The sequence below is a fragment of the Anas platyrhynchos genome, chromosome 2 (genome assembly GCF_047663525.1).
Source record: "Anas platyrhynchos isolate ZD024472 breed Pekin duck chromosome 2, IASCAAS_PekinDuck_T2T, whole genome shotgun sequence".
Classification (NCBI taxonomy): domain Eukaryota; kingdom Metazoa; phylum Chordata; class Aves; order Anseriformes; family Anatidae; genus Anas; species Anas platyrhynchos.
The window spans coordinates 44,684,995-44,712,765 of record NC_092588.1 but is presented as its reverse complement, the minus strand read 5'-3'; the positions used below and the strand labels follow the sequence as shown (position 1 = coordinate 44,712,765).

Sequence of the window (27,771 nt, the reverse complement as noted above, 5' to 3'; positions counted from 1 at the left end):
GCGGTTAATGTAGCACTTTCCTCATTACTTCTTTTTATTTATTTATTTATTTATTTATCTTATTTGGTAGATCAAAACCAAATGACTTCATGAAACAGATGTTCTCACACCCCCCACACTCTCTCACTGCCAACAACTCCTGGGTGTCCCTTGATCACAGAGCCCAGTTCCCTTATATGATGGGCAACTCTAGATGGCAAACTTGGACTTTACTGTGTAGATTCAAAGTCAGGACACAGTTTTACACGCTTCCTTCATGTTCAGATAGACTTAAAGGACAACACAGGCATATCACAAAACACATTTCTATCTTTCTCCATTGCATGGCAAAAACACACAACATCAGAAGTTTCACTGGCATTAGCCCAGTATTTTATCCAGATGATGCATTATCTTCCAGACTTTACAAACCTTTATCATGATGGCTGAGATTAAAACAACAGAAAGAATGATGACATAGTTGGGGTTTTTCAATGATCTTCATCTTGTGTCTTTGATGCTTGTTTGAATTATTTTCAGAAGGATGTTTTATTCTAAATAGGAAAAAAAAAAAAACATATCTTAAAAGACAAGTACATAAGGAAGGGAAGTATGTGTAAAATATTACTTTCAAAGCAAATGAAATAATTTTCTGGAAGACATAAATTAACAGTACAGTATCTGGCATTCCAAAGAGATGGTGTACTTCAACAGGACATCACAGGAACAATGTTAGGACAATATTCAGATTGATCTCTGGAAGGCTATTCTTCATCAATTTGCTCACAAAATTTCTCCTGGGCCCTGTAAGACCCTCTAAGATATGTCATTCTTGCTATTTCCAAGACTAAGTCACTGTTTAAACTAGGGGTCTGGATGCCTGAGACTTTATGTAACTTCCTATTAAAACCAGCCTGGACGTCTTATTCACTTCTGATCCAGTCATTTTTTAACCTGCTCTCTTTATTTTTACCTGTTCTTAAGCCATGATTTCCATGGCTACATTGTTCCTTGTGTACAGAATGTCCATTGAATAAGGAAATTGATATTAATTTGCGTCTTTGTTTTGGCATTTGGGGTTGGTTTCTTTTACTGTTACATCCAGGTGTTTTCAGGGGAGATCTTTAGCAGAAAATGCAGTAATAGATTAAATACTAGTTCACTAAGTGAAAGACATAATTTAGTCACAAGCTGAAAATGAATACATTTGTTCACAATCTCCCACTCGATGTAGGCTCCCATCAGGGCAGTAAGATTGGTGGGGGTGGAGGAGGAGTTTTGAATTAAGTGGCTTTTTGGTGTTTGAAAAATTAGTAGCACTTAGTAGAGCTCTTTAATTCCTAAACTGGAGTCTTCAGACTTCAAAAATGTGACATACTCCAGTTTACATTTTACTGAATTTGACTGTTTACTTTTAATAAATATATATATCATCTTTGTTGAAAAGGCAAAGCACTTACTTCTTCTTCTTCTAGAGCCAGGCTCTCTGCTTTTTCCTTTCCTTTGATGTATTTCTTTTTAAGGCAAACCGCAGTTGTGATAGTGACAATAAGCATAACAACAAATACAGTTATGCTTGAAGAAACAGCAATTATAGTGTTTTCTTGAGTTGAGCCTTTCCTTTCACACTTTTCTCCCATGTACCACCAGTTGTCTCCTGCTGGACATCTAGAAAGTAAAAGAACAAATGCGTGGCTTCACTTAAAGATCGAAGGTATGAAAAGACTACCTAAAATATTGCATATCTGATGCACTGTTTCTATATCCCAAATAATACCCAGATTACATATCTGGATAGACTGTGCCCTTTCTTCAGCTTCCCACTGTTTTACAGGTCATCTCTTCTACAAGACAAAGACTGCCTTTGCTGGAAAGCCTAAGCTTCAGCCTATTTTATTTTACTTTATTTTATTTTTTATCTTTTTCAGGCTTGGCCACAGCTGATCTACAGAGCTGTTGCTACATAATGGTCTTCTTTTGCTACCAACAGACAAGCCCTGTGGATCACTCAGTGCACTCATCTGCTTCCTTTTCCTTTAAGTTTATAGCACTTCTGCTGATAGAAAGCTCATTTTCCGCTCCATGAAATTGATACCTGTCACTAGGACCACTATATTACCACTGTAATATTTGCTTCCACCATACTAATTGCCCTCGTATCCAGATGCAATTCTGCCTTTTGGCACACTCAGCTTTTACACAAAGCCCTTCTATCTATCACTCAGTCAGTTAAGAAAACCTTTATAGGTAGTAGTTGAATAAACTCCAAGGGAAACTGGTCCAGAAGCTTTACACTGCTCTTACCCCATCAGGTCACATCTACCACCCTCCAGGAAATCTCATCCTCCTGATTCCTCTTATGATCTTTGCCTTCTTAAGTCTCATCTCACCTTATGCAGCAATTTGAACTTGCAAGATAAATGGGGTCAAGACCGCAGGCCAGACTCTGCATCATCAATAGTAACTGAAGCAAAATTTAGGTGCAGGAATTCTCCCTTTCTAAGACTGACCCATCACATTGCCCTCTCCCTGCTCAGTACTTCTCTGTCAGTAGATGTGGTAAGTTCTGATCAGACTTTCTCATTGCCAGAAGGGGCTTATTTTCTAAGAACATGTGTGAGCTGTCTCTGCCTTCCCCTAAAGAAGGCAAGATGAACATTCTAGCAATCTTCTGGTTTTGTACTAAACACAGCCTCCAAGCCTTGAGTCCTTCACCTTACTCAGTATGACCTTCAGCTCTGAAACTTTTTATTATGAGCATGTGAGGCTCCCAGTGATGTAACTGAAAAAATATATGTGCAGTACTGCTGAATTCACACCTGAATTCACATCTTTCTAACCCTTTATTGTTCTTTATGTTATTGTTTTTCCATTGTCTGTCTAAATCATTTATTCAGAACTATATGCTCAGCCCTGAAAATGACTCCATTGGACTTTATGTGATCAGGCTTAAAGAGAGTTATCATCACATCCCTTCCAGTTTTCCAGTAGAAAACTAGAGCATAAAGTGACTGCTGGTAACACATTTCTCCAGCATGGCATGTAGGACACATAGGCACTTGAACTTCAAACAGACCACAGATGTCAGAAAATTCTAAAATCAAGCATAACGTTCAGATTTATTTATTTTTTTTCTTGGAACAGCTTCTTGACATTTTCTCACACTCATGACCTGTTTCTGATGTGTTGCACAAGCCCCTTTACAGAATTGTTTTTTAAAAGGTTCCTAAATGGGGAGATACAACAGTGAGTCATACCAGCTCTTGTTGTTCTTGGCCTTTAGACATTTGCCTCACAGCACTCCCCCAGTCTACCTGCCTTGGCACTGCTTCACAGCATGTTGTTACTATCTTCAGCCTTAGAGTTTGTCTGAGAGCAGGAACAATGCTAATCAGCCAGGTGGGTTGCATAAATGAATCCACGGAGGATTAAATAAAAGTTGCTATTCATTTTCTTGCAGGGTAAACAAGAATTTTGGTACTCAGCATTCATCACTGGTTTAAAAGGCAAGCAACTAGAATTGTTTAATTTGTTGTCATAATTTGCTCAATACAATATTTATGAATAAAATTTTAAAATAAAGTTATTTTACTTACACTGCCTGAGAGATATTAAAAATACTTTCTCCTGATACAAATGCTATTTTGTTTCAAGTGCATTTATATTGAACTCCTGATTTTGCTATAGACTTCCGAGGAGAAGTGCAGTCCATTTTATAATATTGGACTAACATATCACTCAAAATAGAAGTACATTCTAAATATAATTTACAGAAAAGTCAAACAAAGTACATCAAAATGGTCAAATGTTAGGGATAGGAATTTTGTTGCCCAAACTGGTCGTAAGTCTCTTGCAGTAATAGATTTTGGATATATATATATTTAATTAGCTGTCTGTCTTTCCTTTCATTAGGAACAAAACAAAACAACAACAAAAACAACAACAACAAAAACTCTACTAGAAGCTTTCATTACTAAAATTGTATTTGAGTAAATAAAAACATTTACCTGCACACTGCTTTTCTATCTACAATAACGCAGACACCGTCATTTTCACATGGGTTGTCTGGACAGGAATCTGGAGTATCTATGTCTGGCTCCTCGGTCTGGCTAGAGATTGTTGGGATGGGTGTTTTGGTGGTGGTAGACTTAGCTGTGGTGGTGGTGGTGGTGGGCTTGGTGGTGGTGGTGGTGGTGGTGGGCTTGGTGGTGGTGGTGGGCTTGGTGGTGGTGGTGGGCTTGGTGGTGGTGGTGGTGGTGGTGGTAGGTCTAACAGTGTTGGCAGTGGAAGTATTCATGACAAAGGTTGGTGAAACACTTGGCTGAGTTGATACTAGATGTGATATATCTGCATGAGAAAACACAAGAAACAAGGCATTTACTTTATGTGTTTTTTTTCTTTTTTTTTGTTTGTTTTTATCCTTCTTATTTTAATTGTAAGTTCTAATAATAAAGAGCAGAGATCCTGCGAACTACCCTACATCTTCCTCTAGTATAATGGATAAAAAGTCTTAACTTTCAAGAGCATGATGTATTTTGGAAATGTCCTAATTTCTTTAATTTTTTAAACAGACAATCTCAAAGTATGCTATTCAAAATAATTGCACAGGAGTAGCATCATTTTATACACTTAGATTTCAACCTACACATGAGATAATGGATTAGAAAAAGGATGTAGCTACCCACACATTTATTTACACATGATTTGACTTTAGATACATAAGAAGCACCAAAATTGCTCTTGTGTAAAGTACATAATGTATTTATATCTACAGTACCTATGACTAGTTAGTATGTGACACTGTGTATCTTCTGTATTATTAAGAATATCAGTTACCATCAATGTTCACATACCTTCCATTGTTAAAAGAATATAAATACCGTCTTCTTTAATAAAGTCGCGACTTCTGAGTCTCTGATGAGTTAAGAATGCACTTGTTCCACTTCCTGGACCTCTCATGAATGCAGTTCCATTGGGAAAGTAAGCTGTTGATCCCACTTTATCTGGCCTATCCCAAAAATAATTTGATGAAGACGCTGAAAAAAAGAAAAAAAAAAAAAGGGAAAAAAAAAAAAGAGTGGGATCACTCTGGATTTTTTTCTCAATAGGGTTCTTTTCTTCTCAGTTAATCTCTGCTGCAAAGTAGTACTAAGTCCTCTCTCAACACTCAAGACAAACCATCCCCTATTTTGCCTGTTCTGCTCATGGATGTCATGAAGAGGGAGATGAGAATAAATTACCTGAAACTCAAGGAGTAGAAACAATGCTGGAACTGCCTACAATTTGTAGATTTTTTTGTTTGAGATTCCACATTGATGAGACACACAAGGCAATGAAGTTTTTCAGTGGGTTGGTCTGAGGTACTGAGAAAAGAGCCTGCTGGAGATGAAGCTATTGGAGTGCTGGTTGAAAACCTACTGTGTTATTTTTTCTTTTAGTCCATTTCAAGTATAGTGGGCAAGAAGATATAAAATGTATTAATTCAGTGATTCTCAAAAAAAAAAAAAAAAAAAAAAAAAGATGAGCATCTGCTGATGTGGATGGAGGACAGAGGGTCCTTGAACAATGCAAGTGGTCACAAACTGCTGATGTCCCAGACATTTAAGATCTTCATCAGACCTTAAATCTAAAATCTCAAAGCTGAGCATGATTGTCTAAGTATCTGACAACGAGATTGAACTGCTTGCTCCAGTAGGTCTACTGGTTAGAGAAAGGGTAAGAGTTACAAGGTTTATCTTGGGAATCTGGGGCTACAAGCAATACATAAATAAACAAGGGATAAGAGGCAGAGCACAAACAGACTGCAAATCCACAGCATCAAAAAGGGCTGAGAGCTGTGGCCATAACAGCAGAGAGCACAGGGAAAATGCGAACCATCTGTGGGGAACCTGGTGTGATCAGGGGAGGTCATTTAGTCTTTCTAGTTTACCCACATTATTTTAATGTAGAAACAGAGTGTCAGAGAATAATGAATGTCATCTATGGCTTATTATTTTTTAAATAATTCCAAGAAATAGAAATTTTAGTGCATTCCTTCCTTTATGAATATTGTAGTCAGAATTAACAGGAAACTAATTCAGGGGTGGAGGTGGTTTCTTTTGGCAAAATCCTTATATTGATGCAGAAAGTCATTTTGGCTTAAATTCAATCTTTATCCAGTGCCGAATATGTGGCTTTAATTTAATATCTCTCTTTATAGAGTTTCCTAACATTTCTCAGAGCTACACCTTTACCTAAACTGCCTCCTTCCCAAGTTATTGTGGGCAATTGCTCCTTATCTTGTCACACCTCAACCAAGTGCAGATTATGTAATATGAATCAGTACTTTGTCCATCTGGTTTCTGGATTTGCGCTGACACCAGTTCCTTTTGCAAGGAGGGAGATGATGTGTTTAATGGCTAAACTTTCATCTGCTATCAACTGTGCATATTGTTAATGCAATATTTTTCTCTTCAAGCCTTCTGGAAGACTTGCATTATCATTAAAGCAGATACAAATGCATCTTCACAGAGCATATGAAAAAACTGTTAGGCTTGGATGCCCCACGTCTTTCTTATGTGAATCTACTTCAAAACCGAGGGTCCCAGCTTAACCTACTTACATGTTCAAATTTTTCTTGCCTGTGGATCAATTGTATTGCTGCTGCAAGGAAATGACCCATTCCAGAAGCTAAAAAAGCTGAACTAATTTACACAAAGAGAAAATTTGACTCCTTGTCTTTTGGCTGTGTTTTAAATGTATTGGATAGAACATCTGAATTCAACTAACCTGTTAATTTCTGAGGGTCTGTTGTTATACTTCTTTGGTTTGACATCCGTTGACGAATATCAGGATGCTGGTCAAGCAGAATCGTGGTACCTTGTTGCCATGCACAGGGCCATTGCAACTGATCATCATTTGCTCCAGAAATCAAATGCAAGTAGATTGCTAAATTAAATGGGCTATCAGCAGTACCATTTACATACAAGCCGACCTGAAAAGCATATCCTTTACTAGAGTAAAAAGGTGGACTGTATATTCGTCCTGCTGTCCCTGCAGGACTCGTGTTGAGGAGATGAGTGAAATTTCTGATATGCCAGACGTGGTGAGGACACTGTGTTTCTGACAAGTTGATGTCATCAATAGAGAGGCCTCCATTTGACAAGCCAGTTCCTCTCACACCTTCAAACACCACCCGGAATTTACTTGTGACATTCAAAGAAACGTGATGGAACTGCCAGTAATTTGCAGGTGCACCTGAAAAACAAGAGTAGGGATTTCTAAGTAAGCGGTACAAACACTGTATGGGTCCAGATAGCCTATCGCAATGCTATGTATGAATTCCTCAGTTCCACTGGTGCTGAAGTGATGAAACATTTTTCTTCTAGATGTTACTTTTTTCAGTGCAAGAATGTATTCTTTCGATTCATTTTTTCACCAGATTTATTATGCATAGCAGCTCTTTAATTAGAGTGAAAACAATGGTAATGTCTTCAGACTTTTTTTTCTTTTATATTATTAAAAAGCATTACATTAAATTAGTCCAAATGTTGTGATAATTAAATTTACAAAGTGTCACCTGTAGTATTGTAAAGAAAAAAATCAGAGCCAAATATATTTAAATAAATGAATAACAACAGATATCAATCAATCAAAAAAAAAAAAAGCTGCAGAGGATTCTTGTACCTAGAACTGCAAGATTTGTTCATTCATTATTACTTTTGTTTTTAATTTTATATATTTTTTTAATATTTAAATAGCTTGCTGGAAATTTGCCTCTGCAGAATCAGTATTCACCCATCAAATGATATTAAGTTCAAATTAGAGCCAGGCAATTGTAAAACCTACTTCATGTGATAAAACCTCAGTGCAAATCTGATGCTGTGTCCAGAAGTACCTGCACTAGTAAATCCCACTTGACTGCAAGACCAGTTTGCACAGCAGCAAAGACTTCTGCACACAGGCCTTTTAAGGCAAGTGAAAGAAGTGAAAGTAGGACATCCTTTGTTAATAGTACGTGCAGCAAAATAATTTCTTTTGCTGACTGATTTCTGTTCACCTGAATGGAAGGATGGAAGGTGAGGCTTTCAGCTACAGTTCTGGACTAGGCAGTGCCAATCCCAAGTACAGAACTCATACTTCACTTTCCTAACAGTTCTAAACACAATATAATTCATCTCCGATACGAATCTCATTTTTTTTTTTGCTGTTTTTCATTATTGTTGTTTTAATTAGGAGGAGAAAAAATAAACCCAGAAATAAGAACAAAACACCCCGCTATTTTCCATCACATTTTCTTCTGCACTAAGTAACACCTATTTGAAGTGCACAGATTATATGCACGACTGGTGTTTCTGACTCATGTTCAATGAGCAAAACAGCTAGTGCAGTGTAAAATGTCCTGCCCCCACTGCCTGCCCTGCTCCTGGCTGAAGGCAACCAAAGCTGCTGCATAACAGCAAAAACTGTTTGGGGTTTGTAAACCAGTATGAGTAGTAGCTGAGCCTAAAGGCACAGAAAGAGGCAGAAGAAGCAGACTTTATATCTACTGTGTAAAAGAGTTCCCCAAGACCTGTGTGTAACTAACAGACTGAATTAGTTGTAGCTGCAGTGGAGATCAAATAATAGTGAAATATCAGAGAATATGGTTTAATCAAAAGGTGACTTTGGATTAAGTTTAAGGACCTCTTATCCATCAACTGACATCTGTTGCTCATTTTGCAGACCATAGGCTCCTAAAACTTCAAGAACTTGATTTTCTTCAAAATACAGTTAAAATGGTCTGCCACCCAAGGAGGTGGTAGACTCGCTATCCCTGGAAGTATTTAAGAGACTTGGATATGGTGCTTAAGGACATGCTTTAGTGGTAGACTTGGTAGTGCTAGGTGATGGTTGGACTTGATGATCTTATGGATCTTTTCCAACTGAAATGATACTATGATTCTGTATTTCAGATAAGTCACTCCAAACTGTGCTTTAAAAGTAAGCTGAATTTTACTTTTTTTTTTTTTTTACTTTTTTTTTTTTTTTTAATCTTTGTATGTTAGGTATTCCAGGGCACTTACACTTTCCATTTCTTTATTACTTCTTTCTTATTCATTGTAATTTAGTCTAATGACCAACTTCATCTGTTGCTATTGATACCAGCAATTCTATAACAGTCAAAATGACTGCTCATGGAATTTTAGCTATTTTGGTGAGAAAACTATCTTCATAATGCAAGAGTTTGTAATTTGTTGTAATTGATTATATTATAGGAGAATGGTTGACTGAGGATCCATCAAGTATAATTTCACCAGCAGAGATTCAATTACATAGTCAGAGAAGAAGCAAAAGAATAAAACTAGGAGATGAGTCACTTTGATACAATATTTTCTCCCAAACTTTGAAAAGGATACTGAGTATAGATTAAACCAAAATGAAACTTTATTCCATACCTTTTATCTGTTCAATGAATCTCAAAGTACCATTTGGATCGGCTGAAGAATACTCCCTGACCCAGACACGGAGCAGATCACTTTCATTTCCACTGTTATAGAAATAGAATTGCAAGCACTGAAAGCCTCTTTTGGGATACAGAATCCGGCTCTCCAGGAAAGCTGTGCTTCCCTGTGTGACAGCACTGGTATTGAAATGCATGAAGTAGCCCGAACCTGTCAAAATTAAATGAGAAATGAAGGGTAGAGGGGAGTGAAAACAAAATTTTCCTTGGTACATGTGTATTGTTAACATCATATTGTAACAGTGCTACAAGACAGTAAAGTTATGGTTATGGTAAGCTAGATTCTGTACAAATCTTCAGAGCGAGGGCTGTTACTTGTTCATGTTCTTCAGAGGCAGAACTGTTCTTCGAACTTTTTTTTTTTTTTTTGGTCTGTCTCTAGAATTTTGTACTCAAAACTTGGGTGCTCTTATTTAACTGTTCACCCAGAGCCAGTGATTCACAGTTGACATTCTCTCTGGAGGACTGGTTTAAGCTCCTCACTCACAGTTTTCTTTGACAAGTTAGGAAATAACTGGTACATTCTTTTCAGCCCCGAGCAGAGCAGGCTGAGGAGAGGCCTCATGGCGGCCTGCAGCTCCCTCACGATGGGAGTGGAGGGGCAGGCGCTGAGCTCTGCTCTCTGGGGACAGCGACAGGACCCAAGGGCACGGCATGGAGCTGGGACAGGGCAGGGTCAGGCTGGGGGTTAGGGAAAGGGTCTGCACCCAGAGGGTGGCCGGGCACTGGGACAGGCTCCTCAGGGCAGTGGTCATGGCACCGAGCTGCTGGAGCTCAAGAAGCATTTGGACAATGCTCTCAGACACATGGTCTGGTTTTGGGTGGTCTTGTGTGGACCAGGAGTTAGACTCAGTGATCCTTATGGGTCCCTTCCACCTCAGGACATTCAGTGGTTCTATGATTCTGTGATTCTCTGTGGATTGCTCAGCTGAGCCCTGATAATATATGTAATTTCTAAATCCCAATCCTTTCCAAAAATTTACTGAGCAATTATTCAGAAAAGCAGCAGTCTTTCTGATGTGCCTGTACCATAGAACACTTTACATAATTCTCTTCTGAGGATGTGACACTAAGACTAAAGAACAGATCAAAAGAGATAAGAGCATTGAATCTTCTCTAATAAGCAGAAAACAGAATGTGTCACATGGTGTCCCTAACTATATAGTTTTATATTGCTTGGTTCAAAAGTTAACTGTAGTCTGTCAACAAATAAACACAGAACAAGGCCAAGAGCAAAGTCAATTCACTCGCCTTTGCAGAAAAAAATTTCCCAGAGAGATAAGAACAGTGTTTTTTCATACCTTCGCACTCTCCCATGTTAGTATGATCAGTATGAGGCCCAGTAGGAACCTGAGACAAACGCTGCCAATCACTGCTATCATTTGAACTTTGAATCATGCCACAAATGTTTTCAAGTTCAAAACTGCATGTGTCCATGAAACTTAGGGAGGAGGCTGTAACATTAAATAAATAAATAAATAAAAGTGTGAATCTCTGTTACATGGCACACATTTAGTACAAGATATTCAAAGTCAAGAGCAGAGACTAAGAAATGCAAATACGAAATAATCACTGGCTTCAGATACCATCAGCATTCATACATATAACGTTCAGGAACTCAAAGCATTTGGCAATTAACATTGACTTTAATAAGATGTCATCGGGACCACTATGGGCACTTAGCAAGCACAGGAGGTTGCCAGCTAATTATCATATGATATCTTTTATTTATAAAAGGAACACTAATACCAGCCATGACATATCGACCCTCACACAGCCAAAAGGTCTAAGGACTTCCCATTCCCTCCTCTGCTTTCTTTAGGCTGTGATACATGGTCACAGCTTTTGGTAAAGCTTCACTAACTTACCTACTGGAGCACTTATTTTGAAATACGGTACAGCAAGAGCTACTTCACTGCAATGGTTAATTGGTCATTCTGCTTGATTTTCAAAATGCTGAATTGGAAAAACATTTGGCAAAGGTACATTTGAGGCTGGTGGATATCTCATCTCATACAATTTTGAAGATCTGGTTTGCATATCAACAAGTCTAAAATAAAGTGATGGAAGACTGCTGTTGACTAGGAAAGAGAAAACACTGTATGAAATGTTTTCTCTGTTTAAATCAAACTCTGAATGAGTAAGGGAAGACACAGACCTACAGTCCAGGTTTATCCCTATTCTTAGATTTGTTCCTGTTGTACTACAGCTGAGTTCTGTGTAACACCAGCTATGGTTTGAAAACAACTAAGTTAATAAAATGTTTCATGATTATTGCTCTTCAGCCTATGTATAGAATATTGTGGCAGGTTTAAAGGTTTCATTGCACCACAAAAAAAAAAAAAAAAAAAAAAAAAAAAAAAGACCTTGAGTATCACAAAAATCAACCTCAATGGCATGCCAAATGTTTCACTTAGACTGTAGCTCAGGGAAGCACTTAAATTTTAATTGCTGCCAAATCACTTGCACTGCTGAGCTATTTTGTACTGTCCTCATAGAAATCTAACAATACTCTGTAAGATAGCAAGGCTATCAGGAGTGTTGTTAACTGATACTTTTTAAGATACAGTATTTATACAAGGCTGTAAAAAAAGGAGGGAGGGGAGAGGTTTTCACAGTAAATGTTATATCGAAGGTTGGAAGAAGAAAATAAATAAAAAAACAGCAAGGATGTCAGCAAGAAAGTAAGAACAATTGGGGATTATTAAATGAAAGAACTCTTTGAAATCAAAACATGAAACAAAACATGAAAACAGTTTGCCCAAACAGGAAAGCTGTGCTGACTGGCATGGCATTGAAGGACAAGAAGAGAGAAAAGCAAGACCCAACAGCATTCGATCCATTTCTTAGATTAATTAATGACACAGGAGAAGGGGGTTTTTGAATGACAACTGCACTAAAAGACAGATACTTTCTCACTGTTTAGTGAAAGGCTGGACTGGAAGACAGTACATGGGGGGATGAGTCCTAGCTTCCAGTGGCTGAGTAACGTCATGATCTTTTCTGTTACTTAATATGCTAGAAAGGGAAAACATTCTGAAATATATCTTTATCATATGTTCTGAAGAAGAAACCAGAGCAGAACTAAAGTACTAGTCAGGAATATTTATGCTGTTGGTTGTAGGTTGTTGTTTTTTGTTTGTTTGTTTCAGTTTAAGAACCAAGTTTTCAATTTTTAATGTCAATTCCTAACCTCAAAGGCATTTATCAGGAATTCAGCTTAAAGTTTTCCTAAAATCCTGTTTTCCTAAAATCCTGCTCAGCAAAAAAAAGCAATCTTTTGATTCCTCTGGAAGAACATTCTTGATCTTTCCTCTAACTTGAAAGTATCAGTTTAGCAGCTGGGTGGATGAGAGCTGGGACCCATGAAAAACCTGTCCTCCATGGCACAAGGGCCACTTGAGTAAACAGTGGGTGTTCTGAAGACCACTTAGGGCTCTGTGAATATCACACACCCTATACTATGCTAAGGGACAGAGCAGGGAGAAGGGTAAATCCTGATTGCCCTGAAGGTGGTGGGAGTTTTGTCACTAGTTCCAGCATGTATGGGGCTTCTTTCACCAAGGAAATATGATTTTTGTTTAAGAATAAAGTTATAATGTCATGAAGCTTTTACATAATATGTGAGAATGATGGAAAGCATATAAGATTAATAGAGAGTAAGAAGGACCCTGTCTGCTATTAAAGACATCCTTAGCTTTAAGCACTTATGTAAGAGCTAATTGACTGTGCATCAAGTGCTGGAAGCTAAGGCTGCGTGTAAGTGTGTGTTTGGTTTAGACCCATGTGAACAGAAATATTTCCATCAGAACCATATACTCATAAAAGTATACTGTTTTAATTAACTGGTTTGATTAATATTTAAAGTATCAGTTGTTTGAGGTTTAAATTGTAATTGCAAGACCTTACTCACTTTTCAGTATACTGAGGTAATGAAGTAAATGTTCTACTCTGAGTGCCAAGGCACAACTGATGCAGTCACAATTCAGAATTATATTCCCCAGTGGAATTATATTCCACTCAACTTTCTAAAAGAAATCTCATGTAAGTAAAACCACTCTTTTGACCACTTTTCTAAGGGGCTGGTTTGAAATTAAGACCAAAAATTTTCAATGCTCACATTTTCTTCATAACAGCATCCATAAGCTGTTTGCATGAACACACATTGTGTCTCATAGACTGCATGAGAGCTGAGTAGGTATGAGAGCCACAGCAAAAACACTCATTTCTGTATGCTGTCTGAACAACAGCTGTGGAATAATGGGGGTGAAGAAAAAAAAAAAAAAAACCCTTTGTTCAGAAGCACATATTTTAAACAGCCACTAAGGGATGAACAAAATCAGCTGCTGAGAGAAGCTGGTTTTTAACTAAAGGTCAAATAGAACTGCACAGAAAACTCAGCTACACAGCAGTGTTTCCACAGGAGGGCTACGTTATTTCTAGCTGTACCATTATTTCTGGTGTTTTTAACACCATTATTTCTGGTGTTTTTCACTTCTCCAAATATGTTTGCATATCTTTAACTTGTGACTGGATGAGTCCAGCACGTAGGTATCACCCTTAGTTCTTTCAACTACCAGAAGCAAAGAATTTATAGGAAATGGAGAAACCTACAGCAATTGTACAGCCGATTCAGTTTCTGGAGATCATAATCGCTGAAATCCATTCGCTGCCCTATTACATCCATGAAGTCTGGAATGTTTGTTACAATTGTTGGTTCAGTCCCGTTCCTGAATGCAGTTTGGCTATAGTGCATCACAGATGTATAGTCATAGGGAACGTTCAGGGAGTCTGATGTTTTATCATCATATTTATTGAAATTATGTTCTTTACCTGAATGGGAAAAATAAAAGGAAAAATTGTTTATTGCTGAAGATGACCAAGTTTTGATGTACATACTTTAAGTGTCAGAGAATCTCCCAAGTGAATTTTGGTAATCATTTGCTTGTACTTACTCTGTAAAACTATATTATTTCTAGCCTAGATTTATTTAGCTTCCCTTTTCAACCACTGGAATGTAACATGATGACATCTGCTGCATGAAGGAAGGATCTTTCCTATCAGAAATCTTTTCACCATGAAGCTACTCATAAACATCAATGGGCTTGCAAGTCCTCTGAGTGTGCCTGAGCCAAGCCAGCACCATGTCCAGACTCAGGCTTGTTTTCAAAGCTGTCTGGACGCCACAGAGGATTGTGGTGTGTTGAAGAAGCAAGCATCGATCACAGCCCTAAGGAACCCTGTGCCACAGGCTGGCTTGTGCCAAATAGGCCACAATGTGCTTGTAACGGGGAGCTGTGTTGCCGAAATAACAGCTTGCATGATGGGAACCCAAAAAGGGTCACTCCAGGCTGCATGCCCTCCCCGGGCACGTAAGCAGGGGAGAAAGAGAAAAGACAACCCCTTCCCTCCAGATTTTCTGCTGGTTTTGGTCACACCAAGTTTTGTAGGGCTGGATTATTTTTTAATTATTTAAAGGCTCCCTCACTAATAGCGATTTTATAGTATCAAACAAAAGAAATTACTCTCTCTGTTGCTTGCCTGTATGGCATTTAGCACAGTAGGCCTCAAATCTCTGGTTAGGATCCTGGGAACTGCCGTGACATGAGTAATAACCACAGCAACAACAAATGAGGCTGTCTGTCCCAGACAGATGCCACTTGACATTTAATTTCTTGATATGCTGGCCTTGAAAAATAAATCAAGGTGGGAAAATATTTCAGCCATGGTATGAAGGCAGGAAGAGGAATTCCACACCCAAAATACATCACACCAGAGCCCAAGTGGGAACTCAGGGGAGTGACTGACCGGACTGAATCCTGTCCCAGATGATGGACACGTAGTCATCCCGATCAGACCGCGACTGCTCGTGCCAGAAGCCCAGCGCGTGAAGGAACTCGTGCTGAATGGTCCCAATCCTGTCACAGTTCTCTCCGATTGAGAGCTGCTGCAAGCCCATCTGGCGGTTTCCCACTGAGGACCAGCAACTAATGTGGAAATAAAATTGAAGATAGATCTGTGAAGCATGCACCACCCCTGTGCCACACGAACTCCAGATTCAGTCTGTTCAACAGGTACATTTTGAGTGCTAAAGTTACATTTTCTACAGTGAGCACTTTTTCATTGATCTTTTCCTTACTGGATCCCTTCCTCCCACACTTAGCTCTGCTTCAATGAATAAGCAGTTCTCCCACTCTGTCTGGATTGCTTTTAATGGGTTTTCTTTAGCAGCAGAAAAAAAGAAAAAGAAAAAAAAAAAAAAAAAGCCTAACTACTTGTAACAGAAAAAAAGCAACAAGGACAATCATCAAAGACTATGGGCACATGACTTAAAAGAATTTATTTACTGCAAATTACCAAGTTGCTGCTACTAAGCTGGACCACCATAACTGACTGCAGGCACACTTTGGGCCTGCCTTATTGCCAGGCAAACCATGGCCATGTCACTTCTCACCCCTGCCATTGCAGCTGCCTCTCCACATTGTGCTGCCCTTCTGCTTTAGTGTTGCGACTGCCAAGCCAGGTCCACCCCAGGGGATCACACTTCTGAAAGGCTGGTGGGTGTGACAGGGCTTTGCATAACCTCTTTTCTTTCCCGCTATTTGTGAGATGTGGTGCTAGGGCACTTGTTGCTGACACACACTCGCAAAACAGTGCAAAACCACAGCTATGCTGGAAGATTTTATTAAGGAATAAAAAAATAAATAAATCTGTGAGCTATCTGCACAAGCCAATAAAATGGCACCCCATGTCCACAAACTAGCAAACACATTTAAATTGATATTTTACGCAGCAAATAAATCAATACCTACCCAATGAAGTCCATAAAATTAATAGGGCACAAAATACACCATAGAATTTGCAGTCCCATCACTCCAGAAATGTAAAAAGCAAGCACACCAGGCACTGTAGGACCCTGCAACTTATTAGTGCAAAATACTCTACGGGATTTCTCTTTCCACAAACCAGCACAGGCCTTAGCTATTGATTACTCATTAAAATCACAGCACGAGGCCTGGGAGGGAGCATATACAGCATACATAATTTCACTGGCTTCCCTTGAACATGGCCTCATATTGATTATGCATTTTTTTCTGATTGTGCAAAAGTCTAAGAAGTCCATTATAGTTCTGGGCCCACCTAGACGCCTCTGGCTTCGCAGCTGCTGTGCAGAGCACAGCAGGCTACAAGCACATCCTGGACACTTGTTAATATCAGCATCCAAACAGCAGAGGATGCAGTATCGCCTTGCCTTCAGTCTGCCAAATGCCCATAACACCATCATTCTGCAACCACAGAAGGAGTAAATGTGCACTCTGCATCACTCAGTGCTGAGAATAAAACCATGCAAGTGGGACAAGGGACACCTGGAGCCGCCCCATGGGAGTGATGTCTTTAGGAAGGGAGAAAATGGTGGAAAATGCCAGTTTCTCCATGCTTGTTAGAGCCTGTTTCACCAATTTGATGCTTTCTGCACTGCTAGTTGCTAGAAGAGCATGGATATAACTGATCACACTAATATCACCAGCCTGCTTTTTGGAAGACACGTGATAAGGTGATACATGCCATCAAGAGTGATGATACTGTCTACAAATTATTAGTATCAGTTATTCCAGGCACATTTTTACACAAACATCCTCCCAGCAAATGACTACCTGTAGCATCACAGATCACCAGGTCAGCACACAGACTCTTTGACTTACCAGCAGCAAGCTGGTTAGCTTCTTACAGATGGTTACCATCTGTATCAATCCCCTTTCGTATGGGTTCCTTTGTCCTGTGCCACAGTGGCAAAGAGCTGAAGTGAACTCCTAGGACAGCTCCATGAAAACCTGATTTCCCATCTGGAAATACTAGAAACAAGGGTTGATCCTCCCTGGTCTGCTAATCATTTGACCAAACCATGCTAGTTTTCTTGCTGAATAAGTCCCGTTTTTCATGAGAAGACTAGAAATGTCACATCCATTGCAATTTTCCAGATGGTTATGTGAGCTTTGTGGGTACATGCCACATCTGATGCTCCTGCATTTCTGTCATTCACAAGCATTCCTCATGTATTTTGCTTACCACAGGGAAGGAAGAAAGAAAAGATCTTTAAATAGATCCATAGTCTAACCTCTGCTGCAAATGCATAGACCTGAATAGAGGGATGAGGTGACAGACTGTATGACAAAAAACCTTACATATAACTCTACTTGCTTAGTGATATAAATATATAAATCTGTAAACATAACAGAAGTGGTAGCCACATGCTACCATATGTTAGATAAACTATGTAGACAAGGGGAGGGCTTTTTATGTAGGGTTTGATGACACTGTGTATATATACCAGAGACTGCAGGATTGTTTTTATACAGGGCAGACAAAAAAATGACAAGTGGTTTCCTTTGTGGCTGACTTCATTTGAATTCAAAAAGATAATCCATAAGAGGATTTTGTGATCTACTAGGAAAGTTCCCTCACCTTCTTCTGTACTTTTCATAGATGCAAGCCAGATCAGAAAGGTGAAAATAATTTATCGTCTTTTTGTTGGTGCAATAAAGCTTTATGAATCTGGCTGTGGTTGCCAGGACCTTTGTGCTTCTATGTGTGCTGTACCCTCTGGACTGAGTTCTTCAGTCTGCAGCCAGGGGAGACAAAAAAAAAACTAGGAATGGCAGAGTGGAAATGGTTTGTTTCATGTATTCTTTACATTGTCCATACCAGACCATAGGAATGGAATGAAATGAAATGTAAGGCAGTTAATGCAGGGTTTGTTCTGGTAATTTCTTTGTACAGCCCAAAGCTAGGTCACTGAAACTGGACAGCCGTTTTCAGGAGTCTGCAGATTTAGCTTCAGGCTTGTAAAAAGTATGGTGACCATGGATAGTTTTAGTGCTATGATAACTGTGGTAACTGAGATAATAGAATCATTTCAGGGCAAGCAACACGCCAGGCAAGAAGGCAAGACACGTTATCCAAATAATGTGACTTGTTTTAATCACCATGACTCATTTACTTCTAATAGGAAATAAATAATAAGTTAATAAATGAACCATAGTGCAGAAGTCTCTGAATTGCCATAGGCTAAATATTGTGGTTCTTTTTTTTTTTTTTTTTTTTTTTTTCATGTACAATTACTAGAAAATGCATGATTTATGTGACAAAGAACTCTAGAGTTTAGCTACATGAGTTTTCCATTTGGCTTAAAGAGCCAAAGAGTAATTAAACAAGGAAAACACATTGCTTCCCAAATCTCCGCTTATACATCTTTGAGGGTTGAGTTTCAATGTCACGTGCATAGCACGAAGAGTAGAAAATGTAAAGAGACAGAGACTGAAGAAATTTTGAAACAATTATCTGCTACAAATAACTCAGAACAAGATAAAGGGAATGGGAAATGTTTCATTTATCAGAAAATCTTTTCCCATTTGTGAATGCATTCTTGTATCAGGAAATTATTTTCTGAAAGTAAATATCCTCACAAGGCTATCAGGATTTCCCTGTTCTCCTTTCTGACATGAGAGAAATATTCCAGCATTACTTGGGGAATATATTTGTTCTGTTGCACTATTTGGTGGAGACTATCTTAGAAACTGAAAAAGTGGATACAATTTTGACACCTTTTCTAGAATCTTATTTTGTAAAACTTGAGGTGAAATAGCATAACTATTGATCAAATAGGTAAATAAACTGAAATCTCCATAAAATGTCTCAATGTTGTGCAGCATTTAAAAATATATGAATGCAGACCTGACATTGTTCAAACACAATTCCATTTGTTATACTGAAACAAATTTGTTGTCCCACAGTTAAAACTATCACATTTCCACTGGGAATATATATATTTTTTTTTTTTCTAAAAACTAAGGTATGCTTTTTATGGCCATGTGAAAGTGACAGTCCATATAGTCAAAGATCAGTCAAGAAAATAATTGGCTTGTCTCAGATCTTTTGTCATGCCAAGAAAATTACCTCTTTAAGGACTTAATTACTTCTTGTATTTAGAAATAAACATCAGCCAGAAATTGTTAATTACCACCAAGGTAATACCTGTTTTGGATGCTACTATGATTTCAAGTTAAAAAAAAAAAAAGAAAAAAAAAGGAAAGGAAAGGAAAGGAAAGGAAAGGAAAGGAAAGGAAAGGAAAGGAAAGGAAAGGAAAGGAAAGGAAAGGAAAGGAAAGGAAAGGAAAGGAAAGGAAAGGAAAGGAAAGGAAAGGAAAGGAAAGGAAAGGAAAGGAAAGGAAAGGAAAGGAAAGGAAAGGAAAGGAAACTAGTAGTAGGACACAACAAAACTAGAAAATAGCAATCAGATGAGTTTTAGAGTGAATATTGGTCATAAAAACAGTCTGTAGCCAAAAAGGATTACAACCATATTATTCCTCTTACCCACTTCCTTTGAACACAGATATATAATTCTCCTCTCCTTCCCAAGGTTTGAAATCAATACAGGTTTTGAGTCGATACTGTTCAAATGCCTTGAGGATGAGTCCCTTAGCATTAATTTCTGCAAAGCAAACAGAGTTCTTGTCAATATTGAGCCAATTGGTTTGTCCTGCTACCCGTATAGAGCAAGTCCTAAGGGTGGATCTTGCTTCAGCAATCTTTGATTAAAATAGCCAAGCTTTTTGCTAGATTAGGACCTGAGTAGGAACCTAAAAAACATAAATTAGTATGTTGTGGCATTTTATCTTTTTCCTGGTTTATTTCTCTGTAATTTTGCTTTGGTACTTCAGTATAAAACATGGTATGTTGGATATATAATACATCATAGCACGCGGATCTTAATTTTGTAAATTCTCTCACTTTGCTGAGATTTATCTGAGCAAGTGTTAAATAAACAGGGAACGAAGACTTTGGATTTCACCTCATGCAAACTGCAAGCTACATATCTGTCAAGGAATCTCCCCAGGACTTGAACATGCTTACTTTGTGTCTTGCTTATCTCCTCTGAGCACCTTGCATGGTTTCAAACCCCTCAGTGTTTTAGCTCCTAACCTAAACTGAGGGTGGGTGATTTATTTTTTTTTCTGACATAGACCAGAAGGATGACCCCACACTATGTAGTGAGGGCACGGTCTCCTCACCTGGTATACAACAAGGACTCGTACTCCCTATCTCACCACTCACCTCTGCCGTGCAATGCCACAGCTGGGTGGAAGTGAAGGGATGGAGACCAGGGTCTCCATCTTGTGATGTGTCCCAGGCCCCACAGCAGGGCGCTCATAAATGTGTCATTGCAAACTTCATTGCAGGCCAGAATACCAAGATGCCATCAGTGCTCTAAGTGATATAAATGACCAAGTGAGCTTCCTGGCTTTAAACAGATCTTCAGTGCCTTTTTATTTCCTCTGCTTAGTATAGTTTCATGTCTTAGACACATGCCTTCAAAAGCAAACCAATCTGCTGGGTTATGGCAGGTTAAGAAGCATCCAGGTTAAGAAAGGAGGTGGAATCCCAGCACAAAGACCAAGATGATATATCCTGCTGGTGCATACAGAGGCCTAATCCTGCAGTGGGAAATGCCCTGCTCTAGACTTACAGCATGGCGGTGGGAAGAGGAAAGGATGCCACAGATCTTTGCGGACCTGTATTTAACATTTCAATCAACATGACTTAAACACATTGTCAAGAGCAAATACTGTACCCAGGCTATCGTCAAGGACATAGGGGATAACGTGGGGCCACCGATAGTTGTCACCAATGATGGAGTTTCGCTCCTGCATATGAGAAAGAAAATAGGCATGCAGTTTTCAGTACAAACTGATCTATGATCCAAGACTAAAACAGTGCTAATGCAAAATGCTAATGCAAAGCATGCATTATGTCTCTTACAAGTCCATTTTAGATATATAAGGAATCAAAGAATTCAAAAAGTTTGACAGATCACTCGGAGGTCTATGACTCGGTTTTGAAGTTCTTTTACTCTCTTCTACCAATGACTCTGATTTCTGCAGCATTTTCTCCATACAGATTTCCTGAGATTTTGATACATTTGAGCAGAACTTTAGCTCCTGTGGGAAGCATTAAGATCTAAAGTCCTGAAATGAGCACAGACATCAATAACTCTCTAATTTTTCATAATGCAAGGGTTTGTTCCTGTGCCCTTAACCAGTGCTTTCTTTGCTTCCATTGATATGCCTGGGCAGAAGCAGTTCACCAAAAGGGAGAGGAAAACTCTACCCCTTTTAGGGGTATAAGACAATTGTCGAGTTTCACTAGGTATTTTTGAGGTATGACTAGCTATGCAAATATTTTTAATGTTATTGATTGGACAGGGATATGGGGCAGATGATTTAAAATGTGGTATTACTCACAGATCTAATTTTCCAATGGCTTTGGTGAATCTACTTATATGATGAAGGTTTTGCAGCACTGGTCTGTAAAGTTAATTGGCTTATAATAAATATTGTGCACATAAATTAAGAATCTTTTACATAACCCTGTCTGGATGTGATCTGTGCTGCTGAATATATTAAAAGTAAAAATATGAAAACCACAGTGAAGAAAACACAATGCTAATAATATTAAGTAATGGCTAGACTGACCTTATTCTGGATAATGTTTCTGCAAATGCACCCAAATCCTTCATTGTCTATGACATTTGTAGAAATCTATCCCCAAACATTTTCAGCTTATTGTAACATAAACAGTATTTACAGTTAGTATGAGCAGGATGCATCAATCATTTTCATGCTACTAACACTTTACATTGCATAAGTTGATGACACAGTTCTTGTTTCATATATATATTTGAACTCACCCGATCAAGTTTGATGTCTCCCTCAAAAAGGTCTAGTCCTAAAGCTAAAGGGAAGAGGAGATTAGCATACAGTTATTCTATTGATCTATAGCTGCCCCCCCCAAAAAAAAATTAAAGAGAAACTGAATTAAAAAAAAAAAAAACCTTCATTGATGTCAAAGATGTCTTGATCAATTCCTCCATCTACGTCTATTTCTGAAAAAGAAAAAGACAAGTGAGGTAGGGTGTTAGCCCTTGCTGTTTTCTTTATGATGTGTGAAAATTAATGCAATAACAATAACAGTAATTATAAATCTGCATCTGTCCTAGTGATGTTTATGACCAGCTGTTTTTTTTTGCCTGCCTCCTATGCATACAAATAGATCTGTAAGCAGAACTCACCAATAGTCTCTGGAGCAGGCTGGGGAGAGGGAAAAAAAAAAAAAAAAAGGCATTATTAGAAAGGTACACAATGAAATGCAACTATTACTCTCTCAACAGTTTAAGAGTATAACAGTATAAGTTTTATGCTCTTAACAGTACTTAACCCATGCTTTGTATTGGGCTGATCAGACCATCTTCTCATTTGACTGGAGATGCTCATTTGCTTGTGACAGCTTTGCACTCTCCTCACTCCAGGTTGCCCAAAAAGCAAGTCACCCAGTACTGATCCTGTGAAGTTTTCTCAACCTATTACTTCTATGAAATCAAATACTGCTGCTAGTCAGGTGCTGTACAGAACCTGTAGAAGTTATGCCTAGAATTCCATTGTAAAGCTGAATTTGGGGGTGAGTGGTCCAGCACCATGCAGCAAGTCTTCAGTGCCTTGAGAAATACCAACTTAAAGACTGTTCCTGCAACATCCAAGCTCCATATTGCAGCAAGACCACAGTGAGATATACATACTGCATTCTTTTTGCCTTACCATGCCCATGGAATATAATTGATATTCTTTTCTTGGACTAAATGCTTTGTTTCGGACTCTTTAACACAACACTATTCAACTATTCCTCATGCGGGTGGTAAGATCATGAATAAACTCTCGAAACGGTTCTTGCTGGGTGGGTTTTCCTGTTTATCATCAAAACTCTTATATTTGTATGTTTGAAAAGAAGTTCACAAACTTAAAATGAACAACACTTAAATTTTAAGACCTGACAATATAGGTTGTGGATACATCAAATAGTAAGTTATAACTGCAGTTCTATATAGCAGGGTGGGATTTTTACATTCATTTTTGCTATAGTTTGACCCCTTACTCCTGACTGATTTCTTTCTCTGTATAAATAATTTTCTACCTTTCCTATATGTATTTTGCATGTAACATTTTTTTAGAATGTATTTTTCCAGTGTGATAAATATCTGCAGCCTCCATTAAAAGCAATGAGCAGTACAAGCTCAGAATATTGAAAAACTTCAAAAATCAAGTCCATGTAGTCCACAAAAACATTAAATTTTGGTCAGTTCTTCCATCTGTATAGTGGATAAGAAAACTGTAGTGCCAGAATATTCAAGAGAGATTTAAATACATGTGTTCTTTTTGACATGAATTTTGGCACATAATGATAGGAACAATTTTGAAGGCAAACATAACTGAGGGCCCTAAAACTGATTTGATTCATATAAAAACAGTAACCAAATGCAGAAAAAATAATCATTTCAATGAATTTTTTTTTTTTTCATTTGGGAATGTTCAGTAAGAAAGCATTGAAATTGCCAGAATGTCCTGTTTTGGCTTTTTAATGAAAGATTCCTTTTTCAATCTGAAATGACTGTCTTGTAAAAATGTCAGTAAATGGCATAAAAATTACTGCAAATACAAAAGCCTGAAATCTCTCTTTATCCTTTTGACTCATCTGAACTAAAATGATTTCAAATTGTTGCTTCACCATTTTTCTCAGATTTTAATCATTTATTTTGATTGCTTAAGAGGGGAAAAACATTTTTTTGGCTAACCAACTGGAGGCTATAATTTAGAAGTTTAAGATTTTTTACCTGGATGTGTCAGTTCCAGAAACCATTGAATAGAATCTGTTTCCTAACCCAATTTCTCCTGAGGCATCCACATTATTAGAGAACAAGTACCTCACAGTTTTGGGTTGTTTCAGATTTTGGTAGGTTTCAATATACCTGACTCTTAAAAACCTAGTGTCATCATGGAAAAGTGAATGAGTCCATTGTAAAACCATTGCTAGAGCTGTGCAAATGCAAAAGCACAAATGCTGAAGGATTGATATTTGATCTCATATTTCACTGAGTTAATTGGTATTATTTGGGTTTACACTGACACATGAGAAATAAGGACACTGACTTTAACAAAAGAATAATCATGTAAATACATATGGATACAGTTCAATAAACCAAAATACATTTTCCAGACAAATCACCCATAAATATGTAATGTCAATAGATGCCTCTTACATTCTGAAATTCTATTGCATTCATATCCTATCATTATGTTCCTCTATCACAAGATATCTGTAAGACAGTATCTAATCCATGTATTTGAGATTTTAAATGAAACTGAAGCTTGTAAAACAAGCTGAAAGTATGCAAGCAAAATGTGTCATGCATGCTTTGAGCAATTTATTTGCTTTTAAACTCCCACTCTCATACAGATTTCCAGGTAATGTGAAAGAAAAACATTGAGAAGTAAACTTTGCAATATTAAAAAATTAAATCACATTGTGGTCTTTTCTGCTAAAGATTGTTGACAGAGGTCATATCAGATCATAGCCATATGTATTGAATAACCTTTTAGCCGTTAGCAGGGAGTAAAATATTTTTACAGTTTCGATAATTACGAGCTACAATGTTCCCATATCTGCTAATCAGAAAACTTAATTGCTCTAAAGGTAAAAACTGGCTAGCTCATGGAAAAGTTCCTCTGTCTGCAGCCAAAGCTCATAAACTGAAGTAACTGTAGCTAAGCCCAGTGGTATTTATGGTGCATAAACCAAAGTATGAGTCCATTACTGAATGTGAATACCACATTCAGCAATCAGCTGAAATCCAGACTGGTCCTCCATATCTGAAAACTGTTGCTGAATGTTTTACGCAGAAGGAATTCCTTTCATCATTCCTTTCTACTTGTTTCTGAACAAAATTAGGTCTTTAGGCATGTGAATCCGAACAGCAAAACACTCAGTTCCCAAAGGAATATCTGTGTATTACTTGTTCGAGTAGTAACAGCTTCAGTCTCAGCACCAGCATGACAACTGAGACCTATACGATGAATTTCTAGTCTCTGAAAATGTTGTGAACAAAAAACAGATTCACAGTTCACAGTCATATACAGGAGGTTACATTAACTGAGGTTTACCAAAGAGGAATCTAATTGAGTCTAACCAATGTTACTTTTAAATCTACCCAGAACATTTTTTTCTGAACATTTATAATATTTCCCTAACTTTGGCAAACAACATGATTCATGTGAATTAAGTTACTTTAAAGGTGGGTCAAACCATGGCTTGTCAGCACATTTAAGTGTTTAATAATTCAAGTGCATCTTGAACAGTTGGGAAAAACACCTCACCTATTTTAGTCATTAAAATTAGACATGTAATCAGTGGAGAAATAAATGGGTAATTGTATATATAATTCATCTCTCCTGAAAATAGGCATGGCACCACCATGATGTCCTGGCATGTCTAAAAGATGATGTACCTCACTGAGCTTCTATTCAAAGATGTGATGAATCACCTGATGAAAATTTCCTGGTCTCACCACAGATTCCAGGTGGGGTATGGTCAGCTAGTTTGGACAAGACATCCTAACTTACTAGTGTTTTCTTCAGACTATATAATTTATAGTATTGGCATGCAGAAATACAAAAGGAGCTCTTCCTGGCCATAATGAACATGGAAACCAAGTAAGTAGCCTTGGTGATATTAAGTTCCTGTCTCACAGAGGAACTGGTTATTAGGAGTCAGCTTGATGTGTTAGCTTGTAGATCTTGGTATCAGTCTGCACTGCCTGTTATATGCTTTACAAAGGCCTTCAGAGGAATCTAAACAAGGCTGAGGGTTGAGTGTCCAAAGATTTGGGAACAGGGGAAGGAGGAGTTGTGATGGGTGGGGAAATAGAAGTGTAGGACTCAGGTAGTGGAAGATACAGGGAGCTATGTGATTTGGGAGTTTGGAGTTAAACTCTTGACTTAGGGAGATATATGAACATCTGTTAATGGAGAGGAAGACTATGTGACCACCACAGCAAGATACTGGAGCTGGATTCACAAAATCAGACAGTTAAGTTGCATAAATTAAAATACATAAGATTATTCCACTTAATGGAACATCTTACTCTGTAAATTACCCTGAAGTTATTAACAGCAGAAATGAGCTTACAAAAACCCACTGTTTTCTGTTGTCCAAACTAATTGATTATGTATCACCAAAACACCTGGCCTCTACAATGAATTATCACAAGATCAGCAAAATACTGCCTTCTCTACAAAAGACAGGAAATACAAAATCTCAAAGCTGTCATTGTTATCTTTTGGCATTAAGTAGTTTAGCTGGACTGGAGGAACAGAGAATGGTGTTTAAAAAGCAAATCCAGCAGCTAAAAATGCACCAATTTCAATACAAAATATATTGTGTTGTAGTTAAAAAAAAAAAATGCACACTGTATTTCTATTCAGATATGGAGTAGCAAAAATAAATTTTAATACTTGTCTTGGCTCTAACTCTGGACTTACCATTCTGGTAAGACTACTTTGAATGCTAATGGAAATTTTGCTCAAATGAGGAGTGCAAATTGGCTCTTCCAATGTATAGCGAAGCCTATAAAAAACAGCAGCTCTAGGATCCCAAGGAAACAGAAATCTTCTTCTGCTCCACACAAAAAAACAACAGAATTCTTATTTTGCAACAGCCATACTTAAGACTTTTCCTCTCAATCTCACCTCAAGCTGCATCATTTACTTGAGCATATAAAGGATATGTATTTGTTTTCTTACCTGGCTCCAGACCACTTGCAGGAGAAGCCACGTTAGGAGCACAGGCACAGAAAACCAGTCCATGTTGTTATCCAGTCAGCAAGCAGGTGCATTGACAGAATTTGAGACCAACTCGGTACTTACGATGACAAATATCATAAATCAAAACCTTTGTCCTTTCATTAATGATTAACTTACCTCCCTCTACGTTGTTTTAAAGATTAAGTCCATCATAAGTACATCAAGGCAACTAGCATATTCTTTAATTGTTTTTAATCACTGCTGTGAGAACACCTATCAGGCACAAACTGAAATACAGGAGGAAATGAACACAAGAAAATGGAAATACAGAGGAAATGGGTACAAACAGAAATATAGAAAATTACATTTAAACATAAGATATTTTTTTTTCTTTTTTCTTTTTTTTTCTTTTTTTTAATTATATGGATTATCAAACACTGGAACAAGCTGCCAAGAGAGGTTGCAGAGCCTCCATCCTTGAAGATATTCAAGACCCAGATGGCCACAGCCCTGAGCATCCTGCTGTAGGTGACCCTGCTTTGAGCGGGGGGGTCAAGGCGATCTCCAGAGGTGCCTTCCCACCATTACATGTCTGAATAAAGCTGGCACTAAAACACTCAGAAAAGC

The 27,771-nt window shown here is 38.0% G+C and overlaps 1 protein-coding gene across 1 annotated transcript; it reads right to left on the bottom strand.

Moving 5' to 3' along the window:
• Positions 1-289: 289 nt before the first annotated feature.
• On the bottom strand, positions 290-27,257 carry MEP1B (meprin A subunit beta). The gene is made up of 15 exons (XM_027452174.3): positions 27,145-27,257; positions 22,587-22,605; positions 22,350-22,400; positions 22,206-22,249; positions 21,090-21,162; positions 19,832-19,949; positions 15,269-15,447; positions 14,075-14,293; positions 10,762-10,914; positions 9,396-9,611; positions 6,748-7,215; positions 4,833-5,015; positions 3,987-4,326; positions 1,440-1,647; positions 290-533 (listed from the first exon to the last, which is right to left on the bottom strand). Exons 1-15 carry the CDS (start codon positions 27,205-27,207, stop codon positions 516-518), a joined length of 2,352 nt encoding a protein of 783 aa, XP_027307975.3. The 5' UTR covers positions 27,208-27,257; the 3' UTR covers positions 290-515.
• Between the last annotated feature and the right edge of the window lie 514 nt (positions 27,258-27,771).

Coding starts and splice junctions, on each gene's coding strand:
- MEP1B (XM_027452174.3), bottom strand. CDS start 27,207: ATGGACTGGTTTTCTGTGCCTGTGCTCCTAACGTGGCTTCTCCTGCAA. Junction 21,163..22,205: donor GAGACATCAAACTTGATCGG/GTGAGTTCAAAT, acceptor TCTCATATGCAG/GAGCGAAACTCCATCATTGG. Junction 14,294..15,268: donor CTGGGACAGGATTCAGTCCG/GTCAGTCACTCC, acceptor TTTCCCATTCAG/GTAAAGAACATAATTTCAAT.